This window comes from Podarcis melisellensis (genome assembly GCF_964234715.1).
Source record: "Podarcis melisellensis genome assembly, chromosome: 11".
NCBI lineage: Eukaryota > Metazoa > Chordata > Lepidosauria > Squamata > Lacertidae > Podarcis > Podarcis melisellensis.
This window is the reverse complement of record NC_138543.1, coordinates 44257483-44275887: the sequence shown is the minus strand read 5'-3', so window position 1 is coordinate 44275887 and position 18405 is coordinate 44257483. Positions and strand designations below refer to the sequence as shown.

Below are 18405 nucleotides of genomic sequence, written 5' to 3'. Positions count from 1 at the left end.
GTTGTCTGCTGAAACTTTGCTGCTGATTAACAATGCAGTCTGATGCTTGTCTGCTCAGAAGTAATCCTGGCTGAAGTCAGTGTGACTTACACCCAGGCAAATGTGCATAGGATTGCAGCTGTAATGGCTGCACACGTGTTAGCTAACAGTACAGATTTTCCTTTTTGGTGCTTGTTATAAATTCCCACTTTGTCTTGCGTATATTTTGATGTTTGTGCTTGAATAACAAGGAGAATTTGAAGTCATAAACAGAACATTATTTTTAGAAAAGAAAATTGTTAGCAATTATCTTATTCTGCATATTGTGTAATGGCTGTGATGGCAGATCTTGGAATTGTTAAATGCTAAATGGTCTATGTAAAGGGGTTGTTGTTGTTGTTGTTGTTGGGGTTTTTTCCCGTAACTGTTGCTTGATTTGTCAATAACCCCCCTGCTGAAACACACATACACTAAACTTGATAATATTTTGCTTGTTTGCAACGTCAAAATTCAAGCTGAGCATTTTGTTCTGAGTTTTTTTATATACCCCAAATTTTGGATTGATTTAATTACAGCTTTCTATTTTGAAATCCATGTATATCTTGAAAAAGCATACCGGTTGCTATTAGTTTGCAACCAAATAAAGAATTTATAACAATCTAGGGAAAATAATTCAAAACCTCTGGTCCTCCGGCCTAAATGCAAGGATACTGAGCATTATCATTTACTTGGCTTAGCGTCCAAACTTTTGCATAAACGAGGCTACTTTAAGTGTTAAATCTCTTTGGTATTACTTACTGAACATTTTGCATACCACTATAAATTATCTGCAGCACTGTAAAACTGTTATTACTATAAAAATGAAAAAAGGAATGAAGTGTGTATGTATAATGTTCTTTAAACATTCAAAATCTGGTTGTAAAAAAGATATAGCAGATTAACTCACCCTGCCTGAGGAAAGGTGCTTCCTTGAGTTCATTTAGAATGCTGTTACTTTATTTTCATAATTTAAACAGATGAGGAGAGCAAATAAGTCTACATTGGCAGAGATGTAATGGGCTGTAGATGAGCATCGCTCAGCCTTTAAATTAATGCTTCTTCTGTGTTTACCTTGTGAGATACAGAAAAAGTGTATGCTTAAGAAATACTGAGACCCAGTATTTAAAGTCGGCTCTAGGAGGGAGAGAAGCGGGGGGAGACTCGCTCAAAAGCACTGACTGTCTTGCATGCCAGCGTAATGAAAAGCTGCATTTTCCGTGGCCCAACCACGTTGCCCTGAAACAGATGGTGATGTTTATGGAGACTGAAGCAGGCTCTGGAAGAATTATTCAGAAAAAAATGCTTAGCGCTTCATCCTCAAACCGCTCTCTGAGGTTAATGAGACAACTCAGGTGGCCTCGGTGGCACAGATTGAGTGTCTTCCATCAGCTTCGGCTGGTGCCACAGCTGCGCCCTTACTTGGACAGAGGCAGCCTAACTACTGTTGTCTGTGCTCTGGTAACCTCGAGGTTAGATAACTGCAACACGTAGAGCTGCCTCCGAAGATAGTTTGGAAACCTCAGCTAGTACACTGGGGCATGATGGCTTGAGCATATTATACCGATACTAGGCTGGCTGCATTGGCTGCCAATTAGTTTCTGGCCCCAATTCAAAGTGCTGGTTTTGACCTCTAAAGCCTTAAGCAGCTCAGGACCACAATACCTCAAGAACCACCTTTCCCCATATGAACCTACTCAGACCCCGGGATTATCTTCTGAGGCCCTTCTTCGTGTGCCTCCTCTGTGTGAGGTCCACTGAAGAAGAAGAGAAGAAGAGTTTGGATTTGATATCCCGCTTTATCACTACCCTAAGGAGCCTCAAAGCGGCTAACATTCTCCTTTCCCTTCCTCCCCCACAACAAACACTCTGTGAGGTTAATGGGGCTGAGAGACTTCAGCCCAAGGTCACCCAGCAGCTGCATGTGGAGGAGCAGAGAAGCGAACCTGGTTCCCCAGATTATGAGTCTACCACTCTTAATCACTACACCACACTGGCTCTATTGTCAAGTCAAGAACACTTACAGAATGCACCCACAATAAATACTGGTCTAGAGAGGCCCCTGACACACAAAAGATCAATCCAAATGCCTTACTCAAAGCCATGGGTTGTCCTAGTATGAAACTATAGCAGACATAGCAACTGTCTTGAGCATTGCACGGCATTAAGCTTACCAAAGTGATTATATAATCATCTGTGTGTATTTCATGCAGCAGGGAGTGGGGAGAAAAGGCAGAGCCAATTTAATAAAGTTTCTGCGGCGGGAAGCAAATTGAATATTTGCCCTATCAACCCAATCAGCGACGATAGCCTCTGCCAAGCACGACTGTCTTTTTCTGTAGTACAAATGAACCTTAAGCTCAGTGAGTGTAAACCATCTGTGACCATTCAAAGCCTTCTTTCTATAAATAAGATTTTCATGGGACAGCATGAAACAATAATCCTGCAGGCACAAAGCAGATTTGCCTGATTGGCAAGGAATCAACTGCATTTCCTTTTCCTGAAAGGGTAATTTGAGAAGCACAGTGATGGACTCTGGTTTCTTTGATGTGCCATTGGCCCCAAGCAGGAGTTCCTAGACTGGTGGTTTTGGTTTTTGGTTTTGTTTTGTTTTACCAGACATTCCTTTCTCTCCAATAAATGAAACCCAGCAAATCTGGATATTCTTCTAGAGATGTGAAGGCTTTTTTTTGGAGGGGGGAACCAAAAACTGGGGGGCAAACAGATTTTCCCCCCCCCCCCAGGCCTTCACATCTCCATTTTGAAAACCCCAAATAGGCCTGTTTTGGACCAATTCATATGTTAGAGAAAGAGCCCAGTAGTAGACTATTCCGGGCTCAGTGTCCCTTGTTATAAATCCCTAGCATCTTCAGGCTGGACCAGAAATGATCCCTGCCTGAAACCTTTGAGAACCATTGATAGTCAATGGGGTTAGTACTGAACTAGATGAGCCAAAGGAGAATAAGGCAGCAGGTTGAGGCTGATGGGAATTGTAGTCCAAAACCTCTGGAGTGCACCAGGTTGTGAAGACAAGTCTAGATGGGAGGCTCTGTATGTCCTTTCCTTTGGCCAGTGCAGCAGGGTGGCAGACCACTTGACTGTCCACCTGACATGCTTCAGATAACTTTATGACCACTACTCCATAGCAATTGTTATACAATTCCATTCACCATATAGATGGGTTTATGAAGCATTCCTGTATCCTTCTGCTGTGCTGAAGAAGAATTCCACGAAACAGTGGGTATATCCGGAATCACTGTTCACTATGTCTGTTTGCGGACTACTTCGGCAGTGTTGGACGTCATAAAACAAAGCTTTACGGCTTGTTTTCACCAGATAGGAATCTGACCCACTGCTTCTTTCAGAGACTTGCGTAGTCTACAAAGACTTTCAGAGACTTATAAGACTTTCATTTGGTTCTATGTTTTCAAGAGAATCCATCAAGAGTGCATATTTTGTGACTTTCAGAGATTTATAAGATTTCTGTTGATTTGGTTTTGCAGAGAGTGCATATAATATATTTCATACTGCTCAATGTTCTGTATAGATCATATAAAGAGTTTATATTGACATTGCATTGTTGTACTTGGTCAACGTGTTGCTTTGGATATTACTTGATCCCTCAGAACCTGACATGGGCTTGAGCCAACGCAAGACTTGAGTTTTTCAAGGAGCAGTGGTTCCTGCCCAGTGCTTGTTAAAAGCAGAGTGGGATCTAAAATAGAATTTGTGAATAAATCTCTTGAAGCCCCTTCTTAAGTGTGACTCCAGATGATCAGCATTTTGCTGCAGGGATTGAAGCTCATACCAGATTTTTAAGTTTGTGCATTTCAAGTGAATTAAAGCTCTTGCCTTGCTCCAGCACAACAAAAACCCAGACTTTTGCAATGATGGGGAAACGCATCAAAAACTGTGAGATGAGCAAATGATTAGAGGGAAGACCTGTAAACAATTCTGGATGGATGGTTGTTGTGAATGAACCTTCCTCTAAGCAAATCAGGAGAATGCTCAGTAAAGACCATACATAATCTAACCTCTAAATGAGCTTTGTGCAAACAAATCAGAATAAATGCTGAATAAAAGTTTGCCTGTCAGCATTTAAGCTTACCATACCTTCATTAAACCAAAGTAACAGGGTTTTAAGAGAAAGAGAGGGAGATATGTTTGTATTTTACTGGTTGGTTCCAAGGTTGGCTCTCCAAGGTTCATGCTGCTGTTGAATTTATTCAGAAAATCAATTGTGCCAAGACACCTCACCATCCCTAATCGGTTTACGGTTGCAGAAATTAACTCCTCGGGCAATAAATGAGATCATCACACGCCTGCAAGTTTCCTGGCTGTGAAACATTTATAAAAAATCAATTGACCACTGTAGAATGAAATGAACTCTTTTTGTTCTTGTTTTTTTTTAAAGTATAATATGCAAAGTAGTTTTATTATGTCACCCGCAGCCTTTTCTTTATTTGACTTAGTGTATCTTAATTACGTTTACTCCAAGGTAAGATCCCTTGAGTTCATCGGGACTCAACTCCCCCCCCCCCAACCAAAAGGAACATAGGGAGCTGTCTTTTACTGAGTGATTTAGCACATTGGTCCATCTCACTCTGTATTGCCAACAGTGATGGGCATTGGCAGTCTGTGCTTTCAGACAACGGTTTCTAATAGTCTATCTGGAGACACAGGAGATGGAACATGGACCTTTTGAATGCAAAGCATATTCCTCAAAAATCGATCTGCACATCTGCCAAGTTTGTAACTGCCACTTCCCATCATTCAGCCCAGGAGCAGCCTTAAGGGGGGTTACTCTCTACATGTTGTTTGACTTACATTGTCCCTGACAGTGTGGCAGATGGTCAGGAATGCTGGCAGCAGCTAGAGAGAGGACCAAGTTGTCTACCCAGCTTCAGGCTCTACTGCTGCATACTTTAGATGAGGGCAGAAGACACCAAGCACTGAGCTGTGACTCTTAATCAGATTCTGGCAGTAACTGGTCATGCTAGATCATTAGTCTGCCTTCTAGCTTAAGGTACACATGGCTGATTGTATGTTATAGAATCACAGAATTGTAGGGTTGGAAGGGACCACAAGGACCATCTAGTCCATGGGTAGGCAAACTAAGGCCCAGGGGCCGGATCCGGCCCAGTCTCCTTCTAAATCCGGCCCACAGATGGTCTGGGAATTGGTGTGTTTTTACATGTGTAGAATGTGCCATTATACAGTGGTACCTCGGGTTACATAAGCTTCAGGTTACAGACTCCACTAACCCAGAAATAGTACCTCGGGTTAAAAATTTTGCTTCAGGATGAGAACAGAAATCATGCAACAGCAGTGGGAGGCCCCATTAGCTAAAGTGGTGCTTCAGGTTAAGAACAGTTTCAGGTTAAGAATGGACCTCCGGAATGAATTAAGTACCGGTACTTAACCTGAGGTACCACTGTATTTAAAATGCATCTCTGGCTTATTTGTGGGGCCTGCCTGGTGTTTTTACATGAGTAGAATGTGTGCTTTTATTTAAAATGCATCTCTGGGTTATTTGTGGGGCCTAGGAATTCGTTCATCTCCCCCCCCCCAAAAAAAAGTATAGTCAAGCCCCCCCACAAGGTCTGAGGGTCAGTGGACCGGCCCCCTACTGAAAAAGTTTCCTGACCCCTGATCTAGTCCAACCCCCTGCAGTACAGGAATCTTTTTGCCCAGCGTGAGGCTCAAACCCACGACCCTGAGATTTAGCATCTCATGCTCTACCAAACTGAGTTGCTGGCCCACTATTTTGGCAGAGTTTCCCCCGCCCTGCCTTTTGCTCTGCCTTTTGACTGTTGCTGAATGTTTGAAGATTCTGGACAGATTAAAATAAAGTACTTCTTCACACAGCTCATAGTTAAACTATGGAACTCCCTCCTGCAGGACGCAGTGATGGGGCCACCAACCTGAATGGCCTTAAAATAGGATTGGACAAATTCATGGAGGATAAAGCTACCAATTGCCACTAGCCGTGATTGTTATGCTCTGTCTTCATGATTGGAGGCAGTAAATGCTTCTGAATACCAGTTGCTCGGAAGCACAAGAGGTATTCTGCTTCAGTGTTTCCTATCTGGGTGGTCACTGTGAGAACAAGGTGCTGGTCCGGCAGGCTCTGCTTACGTTTTTTATGACTGCAAGTGGCACGCAGGTTCCACAGTGTGCAAAACCGGTGGTGGCAAAATGAGTCAGAAATCCTTACTCCGCGATATGATCCAGCGCGGTAGTTCTCATGCTCTTACGGCCTCCGTCTGCAGCCGAGCCAGGATTTGTTCAACGCAAACTATTCACCAGACTCTGCTGGCTCGCTGGTTTGCAGACATCCAGGGGCCTGTTAATCAGTGCATTCATTAAGCTGCACTTAATTGCCCGGCAAAGATGCATCCTGTTCTACACAGAACATAGTAGCTCTTTCTGTTTACATGGAAATCGAAAGGATGCATTAATTTGGGGGTTATGAAATAGTCAAAGACCATTCTTTAAAACAAAATAAGAAATGTAAGAGTATAAGAAGAGCCTGCTGGATCAGGCCAGCAGCCCATCTACTGTGGCGGGGAGTTCCATAGCTTAATTATGTGCTGGGTACTTTTTTTATTCATCCCGAATCTTCCAACATTCAGATTTCATTGGATGTACAGTACACAAATTCTAGCATTATAAGTGAGGGAGAATAAGTTTCCCCTGTCCATTTTCTTCATCCCATGCATGGTACTTTCCTTTTCTCTAAACTAAAAAGTCCCAAGTAGTGCAAGCTATCCTCAAAGGGGAGTCGTTCCTTCCTGTTGATCATTTTCGCTGCTCTTTTCTACAGCAATCTGTATTTATTAGTAAAGCAAAACACAGGAACTGGGAAGCTCTTAAAACGGGATTGTTATAAATCTAGTGTCGGCAATTATGCTGAAAAAGCTGCTCCGTTTTTTGGCAGAGTTTTCATTTATTTACTAACAGTATTTCTATGCCATCTTCGTACAGTGGTACCTCGGGTTACATACGCTTCAGGTTAAATACGCTTCAGGTTACAGACTCCGCTAACTTCAGGTTAAGAACTTTGCTTCAGGATAAGAGCAGAAATCGGGCTCCGGCGGCATGGCAGCAGCAGGAGGCCCCATTAGCTAAAGTGGTGCTTCAGGTTAAGAACAGTTTCAGGTTAAGAACAGACCTCTGGAACGAATTAAGTACTTAACCTGAGGCACCACTGTAGTTTTCCCAGACCCCGGTAAGCAAGCCCTCCGCCTCGCAGGATGGCAATTCAGGGGGCTCCTGACTTTGCACAATTTTCACCTTTGTGCGTGGACCCCCAGAGCCGAACCCTCGCAAAAGTGGTGGGTCTACTGTACACCTTTAATTGTTCAGTGCATGCAAGCCTGGCTCTAAGGCATTCCAGCTAAACGGGTCTGGGCGCCTTTAACACTTTCAGCTACTTCAGATCATGCTCTGCATCTCTTCTTCACCCACTCAAATTGTGATTCCCTAGAGTGGTTGCTGACAACACACAATATGTAAAGCAGGAGGTCCCTGTGAGTCTGAGGAAGAGGCCACTGAGGAGTTTAATAGTATATAATTGGGGGGACAGAACAGATATAGAAAAGGCAACCTGTACACGAAGAAATATGGCTTTGCAGTTGAGGCCTTTGTGTGTGTGGCTCAGCTGAAAGGAGAAATGGTCTCCTTGTTGCCCGTGTCATCTCATCCTCCGAAGAAGTATTTGAGAGCTCCTCCGTGGTGTGTTTCCTTATCGGGTTTCGCAAAAGCTACCTAGCTCCATCACAGCAGCTTCTGGTAGTGACAGAATGTTATCAGATCATGTGAGGTTCAGCTGGGGCTGTTATTGAAGCTGACATCTGCAGTGCCTGGTTCTTCCTGGAAAGCGAGGCTCTGATTGCAGGCTGTGTTCAATAAACTGCGTACTTGAAAGGTCATTCAAGTGGCAGGGTGAGAATTTCTTGCTTCACAGAAACTGTCGCTGTTGCGTGCGCCCATTTCAGTGGCCCTCCCGTAGGTGGCAAGGATTCCTTATGGTCCTTATTTGTATTGGAGGCGGCCCCCCGTCCTGCTTGAGACTCGCTGGAGAACAACAGAGAGTGCAAAAGAAAACAAGAATTCCCTTGCTGGCTTGGAGCAAAGTTCCGTCACATCCAGAATTCCAGGCTTGGGTTTTGTTTTGGTTTTTTGAAGCAGCCAAGCTGATGCTTCTGGGCACGTTTGCAAGCTGGACATTAAGGTGAGAGCTGCCTGGTGTTTGTCTCCAGTATCTAGTACTCAAGAGGTAAACTGCTTCTGACTATGGAGGTTCATTTATCTATCATACCAAATAGCCTCTAAGAGATCTATCCCCCCTTTGAATTCGTTGAATCCTTTTTTCAAAACCATCGTAGAATAAGTAAAGGGTAAAGGGACCCCTGACCATTAGGTCCAGTCGTGACCGACTCTGGGGTTGTGGTGCTCATCTCGCTTTATTGGCTGAGGGAGCCGGCGTACAGCTTCCAGGTCATGTGGCCAGCATGACTAAGCCACTTCTGGCGAACCAGAGCAGCACACGGAAATGCCATTTACCTCCCTGCCGGAGGGAAGGTAAACTTGCTACGTGCTTTCGAACTGCTAGGTTGGCAGGAGCAGGGACCGAGCAACGGGAGCTCACCCTGTCACGGGGATTTGAACCGCCAACCTTCTGATCAGCAAGTCCTAGGCTCTGTGGTTTAACCCACAGTGCCACCCGTGTCCCTGATCATCATAGAATAGAAACATAGAATTGTAGAATTAGAAGGGACCCTGTAGGGTTGTTTAGTGCCGCTTCAAAAATGGGGCCCGAACCCACAGCCCTGAGATTAAGAGTCTCATGCTCTAATGACTGAGCTATTCCAACAACCCATCAAAGGGCTTTAAAAGGCTCTTTGGGGATTCCTTAAGATACCTGTGTGCAGAAATAAGACATAGATGTGTCATAGAGTTGGAAGGGATCCCAAGGGTCATCTAGTCCAACCCCCTGCAATGCAGGAATCGCCTGCCCAATGTGGGCAAATGCTTCTGGATTGGTTAAACACCACCTGACTTGCTTGGTCATCAGCTGTAGTGCACAAGATCACTCGTGTAGAGAGAGAGAGAGAGAGAGAGAGAGAGAGAGAGAGAGAGAGAGAGAGAGATGGGACTGCAGTTGACTATCAAGGGTAATTAGTAAGTAATCCAGTGATTAAGAGTGATATAGATGGGGGCAGAGTTGTCATATATCTCAGTATCAACACTAGACGTATGGGGTTTGGCTAGCTCCCAAAATCTATTAATAGAATCTATAAATAGAAGGAAAAAGCAACAGAACACTTAGCTCTCATCCAGAACTAATGAAAGTCTTCTCTTTCTCCATTCCCAGTCTTTCATCTGAAATTGCATTGTGTGAACGACTGAATGCTTTGTCAGGAGGGGGAAATGGATGTGAACCACTTACTAGTAGGAGCAGTTCTGGCTTGTGGATTAGAAGTGTCACTGGGCATGAGAAGACCCTGTTCCCACCTGAACTGGTGTTTGGGCAAACCTCAAGCCTGATGATGCCACCTTTTTGTATCCTGTTTTGTTTACAGTCCTGTCAGCACTAACCAATGGAGTTTGCTGTTGTAGCGTTTAAAATACCCTATGAGGTATGAGCAACCCTATGTAGAAGACACATGCAATGTCCACTACATACAGAAGGAAGAAATCATTTTATAAAACCTCTGTTCGTGAAGGAAATCAATTTAACCAAAGCTGGGAGAGGTTGAAATGGCTGCTGAGCGGTCAATGACTTTGTAACTTAGAAAATAGCTCTCCATGCCTTGGCAGCTAGGAAATTAGGGCAAAAGAACTAGAGGTAAAGTGCAAAGGGGATTCGCGGATTTAGTTTGTACATTTTATATGAGATCTGCCTTTTATTCTATGCAACGAAGAATATTAGTAGATCTGGATGTGGTTTTACAATATATTTAGTGACTGTTGAATGTATTAGATGTTTTAGGCTACTGCAGTAAAAGTTTATGATGATGTAGAGTTATTTAATTGTAAGGGACCAAAGGCGTGCCTCATCCTTATCTCTGCCTGAAGACAGAACTACTCACTCATCAGCCTTCACTAGGGATGGGCAATTGGTCACCATAGCATCTGATGTGAAGGACCCATGCGCTCCCACAAGAGGAAAAGAGGTTCTTTAGAAATGCCCCAGTAGGAACAGCCATTGATGTTCCCTGCCAGAGAAAATTCTCCCCTCCTCCTGCAGCTCTGCTGCTCTGCCTTCTGTGTGAGAGCCAAGAGACAACCAAAAGGCAGGCAAGGAAGAAATTCTGGTGGACCTCTAGTTATGGTTCATATTGCGGGAGGAAAGGTCTTGAAGAGAGCTAACCCTGGGCTTTAACTGGTGCAGGAGTGAGTCAGTGTGCAAAACCAAGGTTGCTGAGCCTTTAGACATTGCTCAAGGCCAAACAGGACCCTGCCAAAAGAGGGGGGGAGTTGATTGATTGGCAAGCAATGGCAGCAACTAGGAGGAGCCTGGCAGGATCATTCTTGGGTGGGCAGCTCTCTCTCCCAAGATGGTCCTAGCGCTGTTTTGAGAGAGAAGGAAAAGAGGGCCTGCAGCAAAGAGGAACCAGGAGCCAAACCTATTAACTGGCTTTGGTCAGCTGCGGCACTAACTCTGTACCATAGCTGTCAACGTTTCCCTTTTTTAAAAGCGAAATTCCCTTATTCCGAATAGGATTCCTTGCAAGAAAAGGGAAAAGTTGACAGCTATGCTCTGTACCCTCATGGGGGGCTTTTGCCTGGCTGGAATGTGTCCTTGAAGATACAAGTCTCATCCATTGCTCCACCCACTTTCGTCTCTGGTCCTGCCCACCACAAATGGCACCTGGAAGCCTCCATAAAGGAAGGTGAGTCTCTGGGATGATGGTGATGATGATGATGGTGGTGGTGGTGGTGATGGTGGTGATGATGATGGTGGTGATGATGATCCTCATCCTTGCCTCATATGGACAAAGCATTTCCAGTAGGCTCCACTCCAGCTTTTGCCTGGGCACTGGCATTTTCATTTCTTTATTTCGGGGGTTGGCAGCCCTGCACCGAGATTGTGCGTCTTAAGTGAGACTTCAAGCTTTGCTTCTTCAGGCTTTAGCTGTGCCCCTGGCTGGAGTCCAGCCCAGGCACGGCGCCAGTCCCAGGCACAGCTGAGCTGCTTTGGCCCAGCCAGTACTCAGACACGCCTAGGGTGTAAATAAACCCTTTCCCTGACAGGCCCAAGGATCTCTGCAGCCTCTCCCGGAGAAAAATAATAATATTCTGGAGCCCATTCCTTGTTTTATTATGTAGATCCTTTTAACATGCAGGCCAATTTTCCCCTTTAAAAATGAGCCTTTCCTAAAAGGGAGGTAGCATAAAATACAGTGCGCTGGCCAAAAGAGGACCAGGGTTCCTACACCTTTAAACAGAATTGCAAACCAGAAAAAGTATGAGGTGGGTCAGGGAAAGAAAAGAACAGATGACTTGTGTGGCTTCTTCCAAGGATTCTACCAATTCCCTAGTGAGGTACAAGGAACTGTTAAGCTTTCGAGAAGTGTAGCACAGTGCCTCAAGTTGCTTCCAGACAACCTGTTTATTGAGCATTTATCCTGATTTGTTTGCAGAGAGGTCAATCAATTAATCACATGCCTTGAGACACACATGTCTCAAGACGATGTACGTAATGCAATAAAAACAGCACGGAAAATAGCAACAGATACATTTTAAAACTGTACAAAGTAGACACCCCTGGCAGAGACCCCTGCGTCCAGCTGGGAAGTCGGGTCAAAAAAAATGTCCTCAATTGTTTGTTTGAGAGCCTGTCGTATCTCGACAGGAATGCTGTTCCACAGTACAGGGAAAGCCACACTTTAAAAGCCCAGCTCCAAGTTACTGTGGTTTGACAGTGTTGTACCAAGCAAATGTTAATCAACACTTTCCAGTGCATTTCTTCCTCATGTTTCTCAGTGCAGAAAGTCCAATTTTGGGGGTGAGGGTGAGGAGAGAGAGTGGGTTTGTTGCACAAGAACACTAAATCAGCTGTAATTGCACCACCTGAATTTGCTTGTAGACGATTGAGTCCCGTCCAAAAATGGCAACGATCTAGAAGCACCCTAGAATGGAACTTCATGTTGTCTTGGCAGACTCAGGTCTGCTGAGATCCCGAATGTGCGGCTGTCGGTAGGGGTCCATTGTAGCAGAAAGTTGTTTGTGAGCAGGATGGAATGAGTGCTTAACACCTGCTGATTCTAAAAATTCCTCCAAAGGCTGTTCATCGCCCTGGCCAGACTTACCTCTGGAATTAGAGTCTAGCTTGGTAGTGCTGTGCTATGAGCTTTCTACAGATTGGGGAGGGGGAGAATCATGATGTTAGGTGACCTAAGCATCTGGCTGGCCGTCTTTCAGTCTGCTCAAAAAAGGGGTCATCCTATTTATAATGCAGCGAGGTTGGTGCCACTGTTCTTTGAAACGGTATCATGAGAGGCATCCCATAGATTCTCTAAAAATAACAGTGTGATTGGCTCGCTAATGCACTGATCTTTGCCACTCGAGTAATCTCAAATTTGCCCCCTTTCTGCGTCTGCACCGGGTTCACCGAATAAAAAGAGCACTTTGGCTGCAACCGCAACCGCTGAAACTCAGGAGATACCTTGCACTACATTCCTGAGCATGTGGACTGACTCAGAAGTAAGTTCTACTGAGTTCTGTTGGGATTACTCCCAATAGAATTGCAGCCTTAACTTATTTTTATTTTTCCTAAAGTTATGTTCAGCAGAACCCATTTGAGAATTCAGAAGCTGTTATGGATAGTAGGTAACACCATAAAAGTCACCCATTGCATTAAGACTCGCATCTCCTCCAAACAACCTGCTTGTTGCGCATTCCTCTGCTTGCACAGAACTTATGCAGAGGTTGGATTATAGTTGGTCTTTGCTGATTATTTGTTCCAGTTTGTTTGCGGGGAGGTCATACCACAATGAGCATTCCTCCTGATTTGCTTGTGGAGTGTTCATCGGCTCACCCCACACTTTCAGTGCATTTCCCCATCGCTCTCCTAACTGGAAAAAGTCAATTTCTTTTCTTTTTAAGTGGATTTGTTGCATTAGGGCAACAGAGCCCTTTAATCTGCTTCAACTGTGCAAACTTAACTTTCCTGGCATGTGCTTGAATCTCTCCCAATAAATACTGATGATCTGGAAGCACCCTTAAAGTACACTGTTCCAGCACTGCAAACTATACCTGTTGAAATTTCCTCTCTTTTTTACATAGCTTTTAAAGATGCACGAGCCTTGACCTTCTTTTTACATGATCAACCTAGGGAGAGCCTGGATCAGAATTGGGGGGGGGGAGGTTTGTCCTCATGTTGCAGCAGGGGTGGCCAGGGCAAAATAGGACCGGGCACCTTAATAAAACATAGAATTGTAGAGTTAGAAGGGATCTTGAGGGTCATCTAGTGTGGGAACCTGCCCACAGCTGTCCCTGCATGGGATCAAACCACCAACCTTCTGGTTAACAGCCAGGTACACTGACCCGTTGTGCCACTGGGAGAAACTGCACCTTGGATAGTTGTGCAGAATAGGTAATTTCAGCAGGTGTAGCTTGTGTGGCAAGTATACCACCCTACAAAGGCATAGGACAAAAGAGGTGGAGGGACACAGAAATTTCCACCCAGAAATGTCCTGTTTCATCACATGATCTTCTGTCTTTCCTATAAAGAAGTTCAGTAAAATAGTTTATACCAGTTATTTCATTATTATTACTATTATTATTATTTTGCATGCCTTGAATCTGATGAGTAAGTAGCATTTCCACAGCATTGTGTAGCTACAACGGGCCTGATCCGATCACCATCTGCATTCGTCCTACCCCTTCTTACTTGCATTGCTCTGTTTTCTACTGCCAACACCCTTTCTTGTTGAAGAGTTGTGTGTCTCTAAATGTGCACATGAGACTCCAGTTCTGAGTCTCCTCAGGGCACCGTTTATATTGTGCGTGCATTATGGTATTGAGGCAGTTATACACAATCCCACTTCCAATACTGCTTGTGCCTGCAAAAGTTTTGGGGCAAGCACGCTGCTTTGTTGCTAATCCTGGAACTTTGCATATCACAAATATTTGAGGGTGTGGGCTTTTGGTCCTGTGTTAGTTGCACCATAAAGCAAGAACACCACCTCCAGATGGCTATAATGCTTAAAGCTGGGGAAAGCATTCCAGAACAACTCATAGATGTGCGGATGATGTGCTGATGGTCTGGTATCAATCCATTACTACTGCACTATTACTGTGTCAGAGGGACGCGGGTGGCGCTGTGGGTTAAACCACAGAGCCTAGGACTTGCCAATCAGAAAGTCGGCGGTTCGAATTGCCTCGACAGGGTGAGCTCCTGTTGCTTGGTCCCTGCTCCTGCCAACCTAGCAGTTCGAAAGCACGTCAAAGTGCAAGTAGATAAATAGGTACCACTCTGGCGGGAAGGTAAACGGTGTTTCCGTGCACTGCTGTGGTTTGCCAGAAGCAGCTTGGTGATGCTGGCCACATGACCCGGAAGCTGTACGCCGGCTCCCTAGGCAATAAAGCGAGATGAGCACCACAACCCCAGAGTCGGCCACGACTGGACCCTTTACCTTTTATTACTGTGTCAAAGACATCTTGCAGAACATACCACAAACCCCCACTGCCACCGGTTTGGAGGGGTCCATTTATCATCCATTTGGTCTGTTTTAATGCACCATGAAGCAGGTTCCTCAGTCCATCGGTAACTATAAACCTCCCTTCGTGTTCCTTTGTCTCATCCTTGCTTTGCTCTTGAAACATAGGCATGTATAAAGGCTATGTAGAAATGTGTCTCTATGATGAGATTCTTGACAAACTGCATTTGCTTTTTAAAAAGGAATCTTTGTATGTTTGAGGAGGAAAGAGAGATACCTTGCAGCATATTCCTAATGGCCAAGCTAGGCTTTGGCTATGCTGTTGAAATGGACCAGCTTTTCCTAACCTGGTGCCCTCCAGATATTATGGACCACAACTTCCCATCAGCTGCAGCCAGCCTAGTCAATGCTCAAGGGATGATGGGACTTGTAGTTCAGCCACATCTGGAAGCCACCAGGGTAGGGAAGGCTAAATTGGGTCAGTATGTACTCCTCCTTTTAGAAGTTATCCATTATGTGACCATAATCGTCGTCTAAAGGCTAGCCAGGAATTCAGTATATGTAGTGAGGTCCAGAACACTTTGATTTTGAATGCAAAAAAAGAACAGGAAAAAAGTTTTGTGCATCTGTTTTAAGCATAGCTGAGCTTGATCTAATGAGGAGAATTCTGACATTGCTGGCATTGAGCCACTTACCATTGGCCTCTGCTGTCAGCTGTGGGAGAGGAATAGCTGTGAGGCCTGAGGGCTTTTGCAACTGTGGAAGTTTGTGGAGGGATTTAATTCCTTCCAGCTGGCGAAGAGTTCTGTCTCGTTTCCATTGGGCAAGGGAAAGCCTTCAAAATCGGTCCCATTATGTGGAAATCTGTGCGCATTTCATTTTTCAAGGGCAAGAACTGAGACTTGCTTTCTTCTGTTTTCTTTTTTGCTGTTGCAAGTCTTGCCATGAGTTGTTTGGGGAGAATGCATAAATATATTTGCAAAGGACAGCACAAAAGTCTTTTCCCTAGGGGAAAAAGTGCAAAACGGAATAAGTTCTTAGTTCTTCTTTTACACTATATAATAGTGGATACCCAAAAACATTATTCATGATTTTATTTGGACTAGCTTATGACTTTACGCTCATTCTCATACAAATGGTCAATTTCACTGTACCTACAGTTGTACACTCTGGAAACTTTCTGGATCGATGGTTGCCATGCATTGTCCATGTGACTGCCCTTGAAGGCAATTTGGAAACTTCAGCTAATGCAGACCATAGTTGCTAGAACAGCGAAGCCAGATGGGATCACATAATACTGATTCTGAAAGTTCTAGCTTGACTGCCCATTCAGCTCCCAATCCCAATTCAAGGTGGTGGAACTTAAATGGGTTGGGACTAAAATACCTGAAGGACTGCCTCTCCCTATCCTAATCTGCCTGTGTCTTAAGAGCTTCAGGGAAGGTTTTTCTCCAAGTCTCATTGCCATGAGGTGTTTCTTCCATGGCAAAGAGGGACAGAGCCTTCTCTGCAGTGTCACCCCATCTGTGGAAAGCTCTGCAAAGGGACTGTAACAGTTGCATTCACCTTGTTTTTATATGGTTCTTTGTTGACCTTTTTTCACGGGCATTATATTCCATTTTAATGTTGTTGTTTATTATTATTATTTTGTACACTAAGTGATTTTTAAAAAATAAAGTATTATGTGGTTTATAAATGCTTATAAATAAATAAATTGTAAGAAGAATTAAAACATTGCTAAAGTCCATTGATTTCACCGGGAAAGATTTAGGTACATGCTGGGTGTTCTCTCTGAAATCAGCAGGGCATAAAAGTGCTTAATTTTTGCTGGATCATATCCACTCTATTCTTGTTCTCTGAAATTGGCTAGACTGACGCCATATATCTGTACTGGTTTAATACTCCCCTCCCGCCCCTTGCCAGGAAACAATAGTTATATGGGTATGGCAGATGGATCGCTAATGGAATCGGGTCCATCTTCACCCAGCTACAACCCCCGGACTTCTTTGTTGATGGTTATACCCTTATTAAACCAATATAGCTCATGGAAATTGTTCATTGCCTGCAGTAATTCCTGGCCCAGTAGCCTCCCTCCAAGAGTGGGATTTACTGTCGTGTACAGTGTATAATAGGCAGTAATATTTTACAAGGCAATAACGTTTATTATAATCTCCTCCTCAACTCCATCCAGCCACCCAATAAACTAGGAGATGGGTGAAACAGAATTTTACATCTTACAAGTGGTTAATGTAATGAGCTTGACATTATTGTCTCTTTTCACAGTTGTGGAATCCAGAGGCATGGAGCTTCGTCTCTTGCTGTTTATTCTGGCACTGGTGTCTGCGAGCGATTCCTCCTCCACGGACAAGGGTGAGTGTTGGTGAAGAAAAGCTTTTGATGCACTGTTGCTGAGCTCCATGTGATGTACTTGACACTAGATACTTGCTCACCATAGTTTTCATGCTAGGGCTGCTGTTTTTACCTTGCTTGGTTCAATGATTTAGCGCTGAACCGTACTTCAGAGAGCACTTCTCCTCATCTGAACCTGATGTTATTGGTTGAGGTCATCATCAAGGGACACGGCCAGTGTACCCTAGAGGACAGGAATAGGAAACCATCTGCAACCGAGGATTAGGCCTTTTCAGTTGTGACTCCAGTGTTACGGACTGACCTTAAAGATTGTGTACTTCGCTGCCTGTCTTTTAAGTGATTTTGTAAAGCTCACTTATCGGTAAAGCCTGGTGGCATTAAGACCTACTAGTTGTTTTGTTTTCATTTTTGTGCTTTTCATTTTGAGAGCTAAGGTGATGTTTCTGGTAATGATAACATTGTTGCTTGTATATATCAAGTTCTGATATATTGTGAGGGGACTGCCTTATCCTCTAATCCAACTTTTCCCTAACCAAAAGCTTCTTTTCAGCACAGGAATTATTTCTTCTTTTAATGGGTAGCCAGACCACAAAAAGGGGGAGTTATAGGGGGGAAATGGGCAGTTCAAAAATTCAAGTCATGGTGATGTAATAAGTGATAACATTGTGAAAAGTGCTTCCCTGCAGACTCTATTGCTGCCCTCCACAGAGTGGTACAGTTTGAGTATACATTTTACAAACAGTAGCTGTGGATATGAGTTAAATGCATCTATCTGCCTGTGACATTTAGTTGGGACTTTGGTTGACTAAAATGGAATATATTTGTGGAATAGGTAGCTTCTATCTTCCTTACAGTTCCTAGATTCAGGGTTTTGGGGCAAAATTGGGGCCGTGATATCCTGAGGGCTATTTCCAGAGGGCTAGCCATATTGTAGTGCTATCATAAGTAAGTTCCAGCGGAACTTACTTTTGAGTAAACATGTTGAAGATTACCTGGGAGTGAGCCCCATAGTGGGACATACTTTTGATCAAGACTTCTCTACTCTTTGTGCTTCTTTCGTAAATCACGTTGCTCCTTCCAAATAATCCTGGGAAGCGTATTTTACCCATTCTAGAGCTACAATTCCCAGCACCCTTAACAAACTGTAGCGCCCAGAAATTCATTGGGAGTGGCGGAGGGGGCGGGTCTCCCTGGGTGCCACTCTGGGGGGGGGGTGACAAGATGGCCCCTGTCTCCCCCCATCTGTAGAGCGGCCGAGGGCACGCACAGTCCGTTCAAGATCCTCGAGAGCCTAAGAGGCTTGGGGGATTAGGAAAAACAGATAAATAGTTTCTCTCCAAGGGAGGTA

The 18405-nt window shown here is 44.2% G+C and overlaps 1 protein-coding gene across 5 annotated transcripts in view; it reads left to right on the top strand.

Annotated features, from left to right (window-relative positions):
• Positions 1 to 18405, top strand: part of GHR (growth hormone receptor) — a 104613-nt gene that overhangs the window by 32067 nt on the left and 54141 nt on the right. For 4 of the 5 annotated variants that reach the window (XM_081929775.1, XM_081929774.1, XM_081929777.1 and 1 more), the window contains exon 2: positions 16971 to 17057. In XM_081929775.1, the coding sequence (XP_081785901.1) occupies positions 16988 to 17057 (70 nt within the window). In that variant the 5' untranslated portion in view covers positions 16971 to 16987. Of the gene's footprint in view, positions 1 to 8013; positions 8252 to 16970; positions 17058 to 18405 lie in introns of those variants that run through there. The other variant, XM_081929776.1, reaches the window with a different exon arrangement.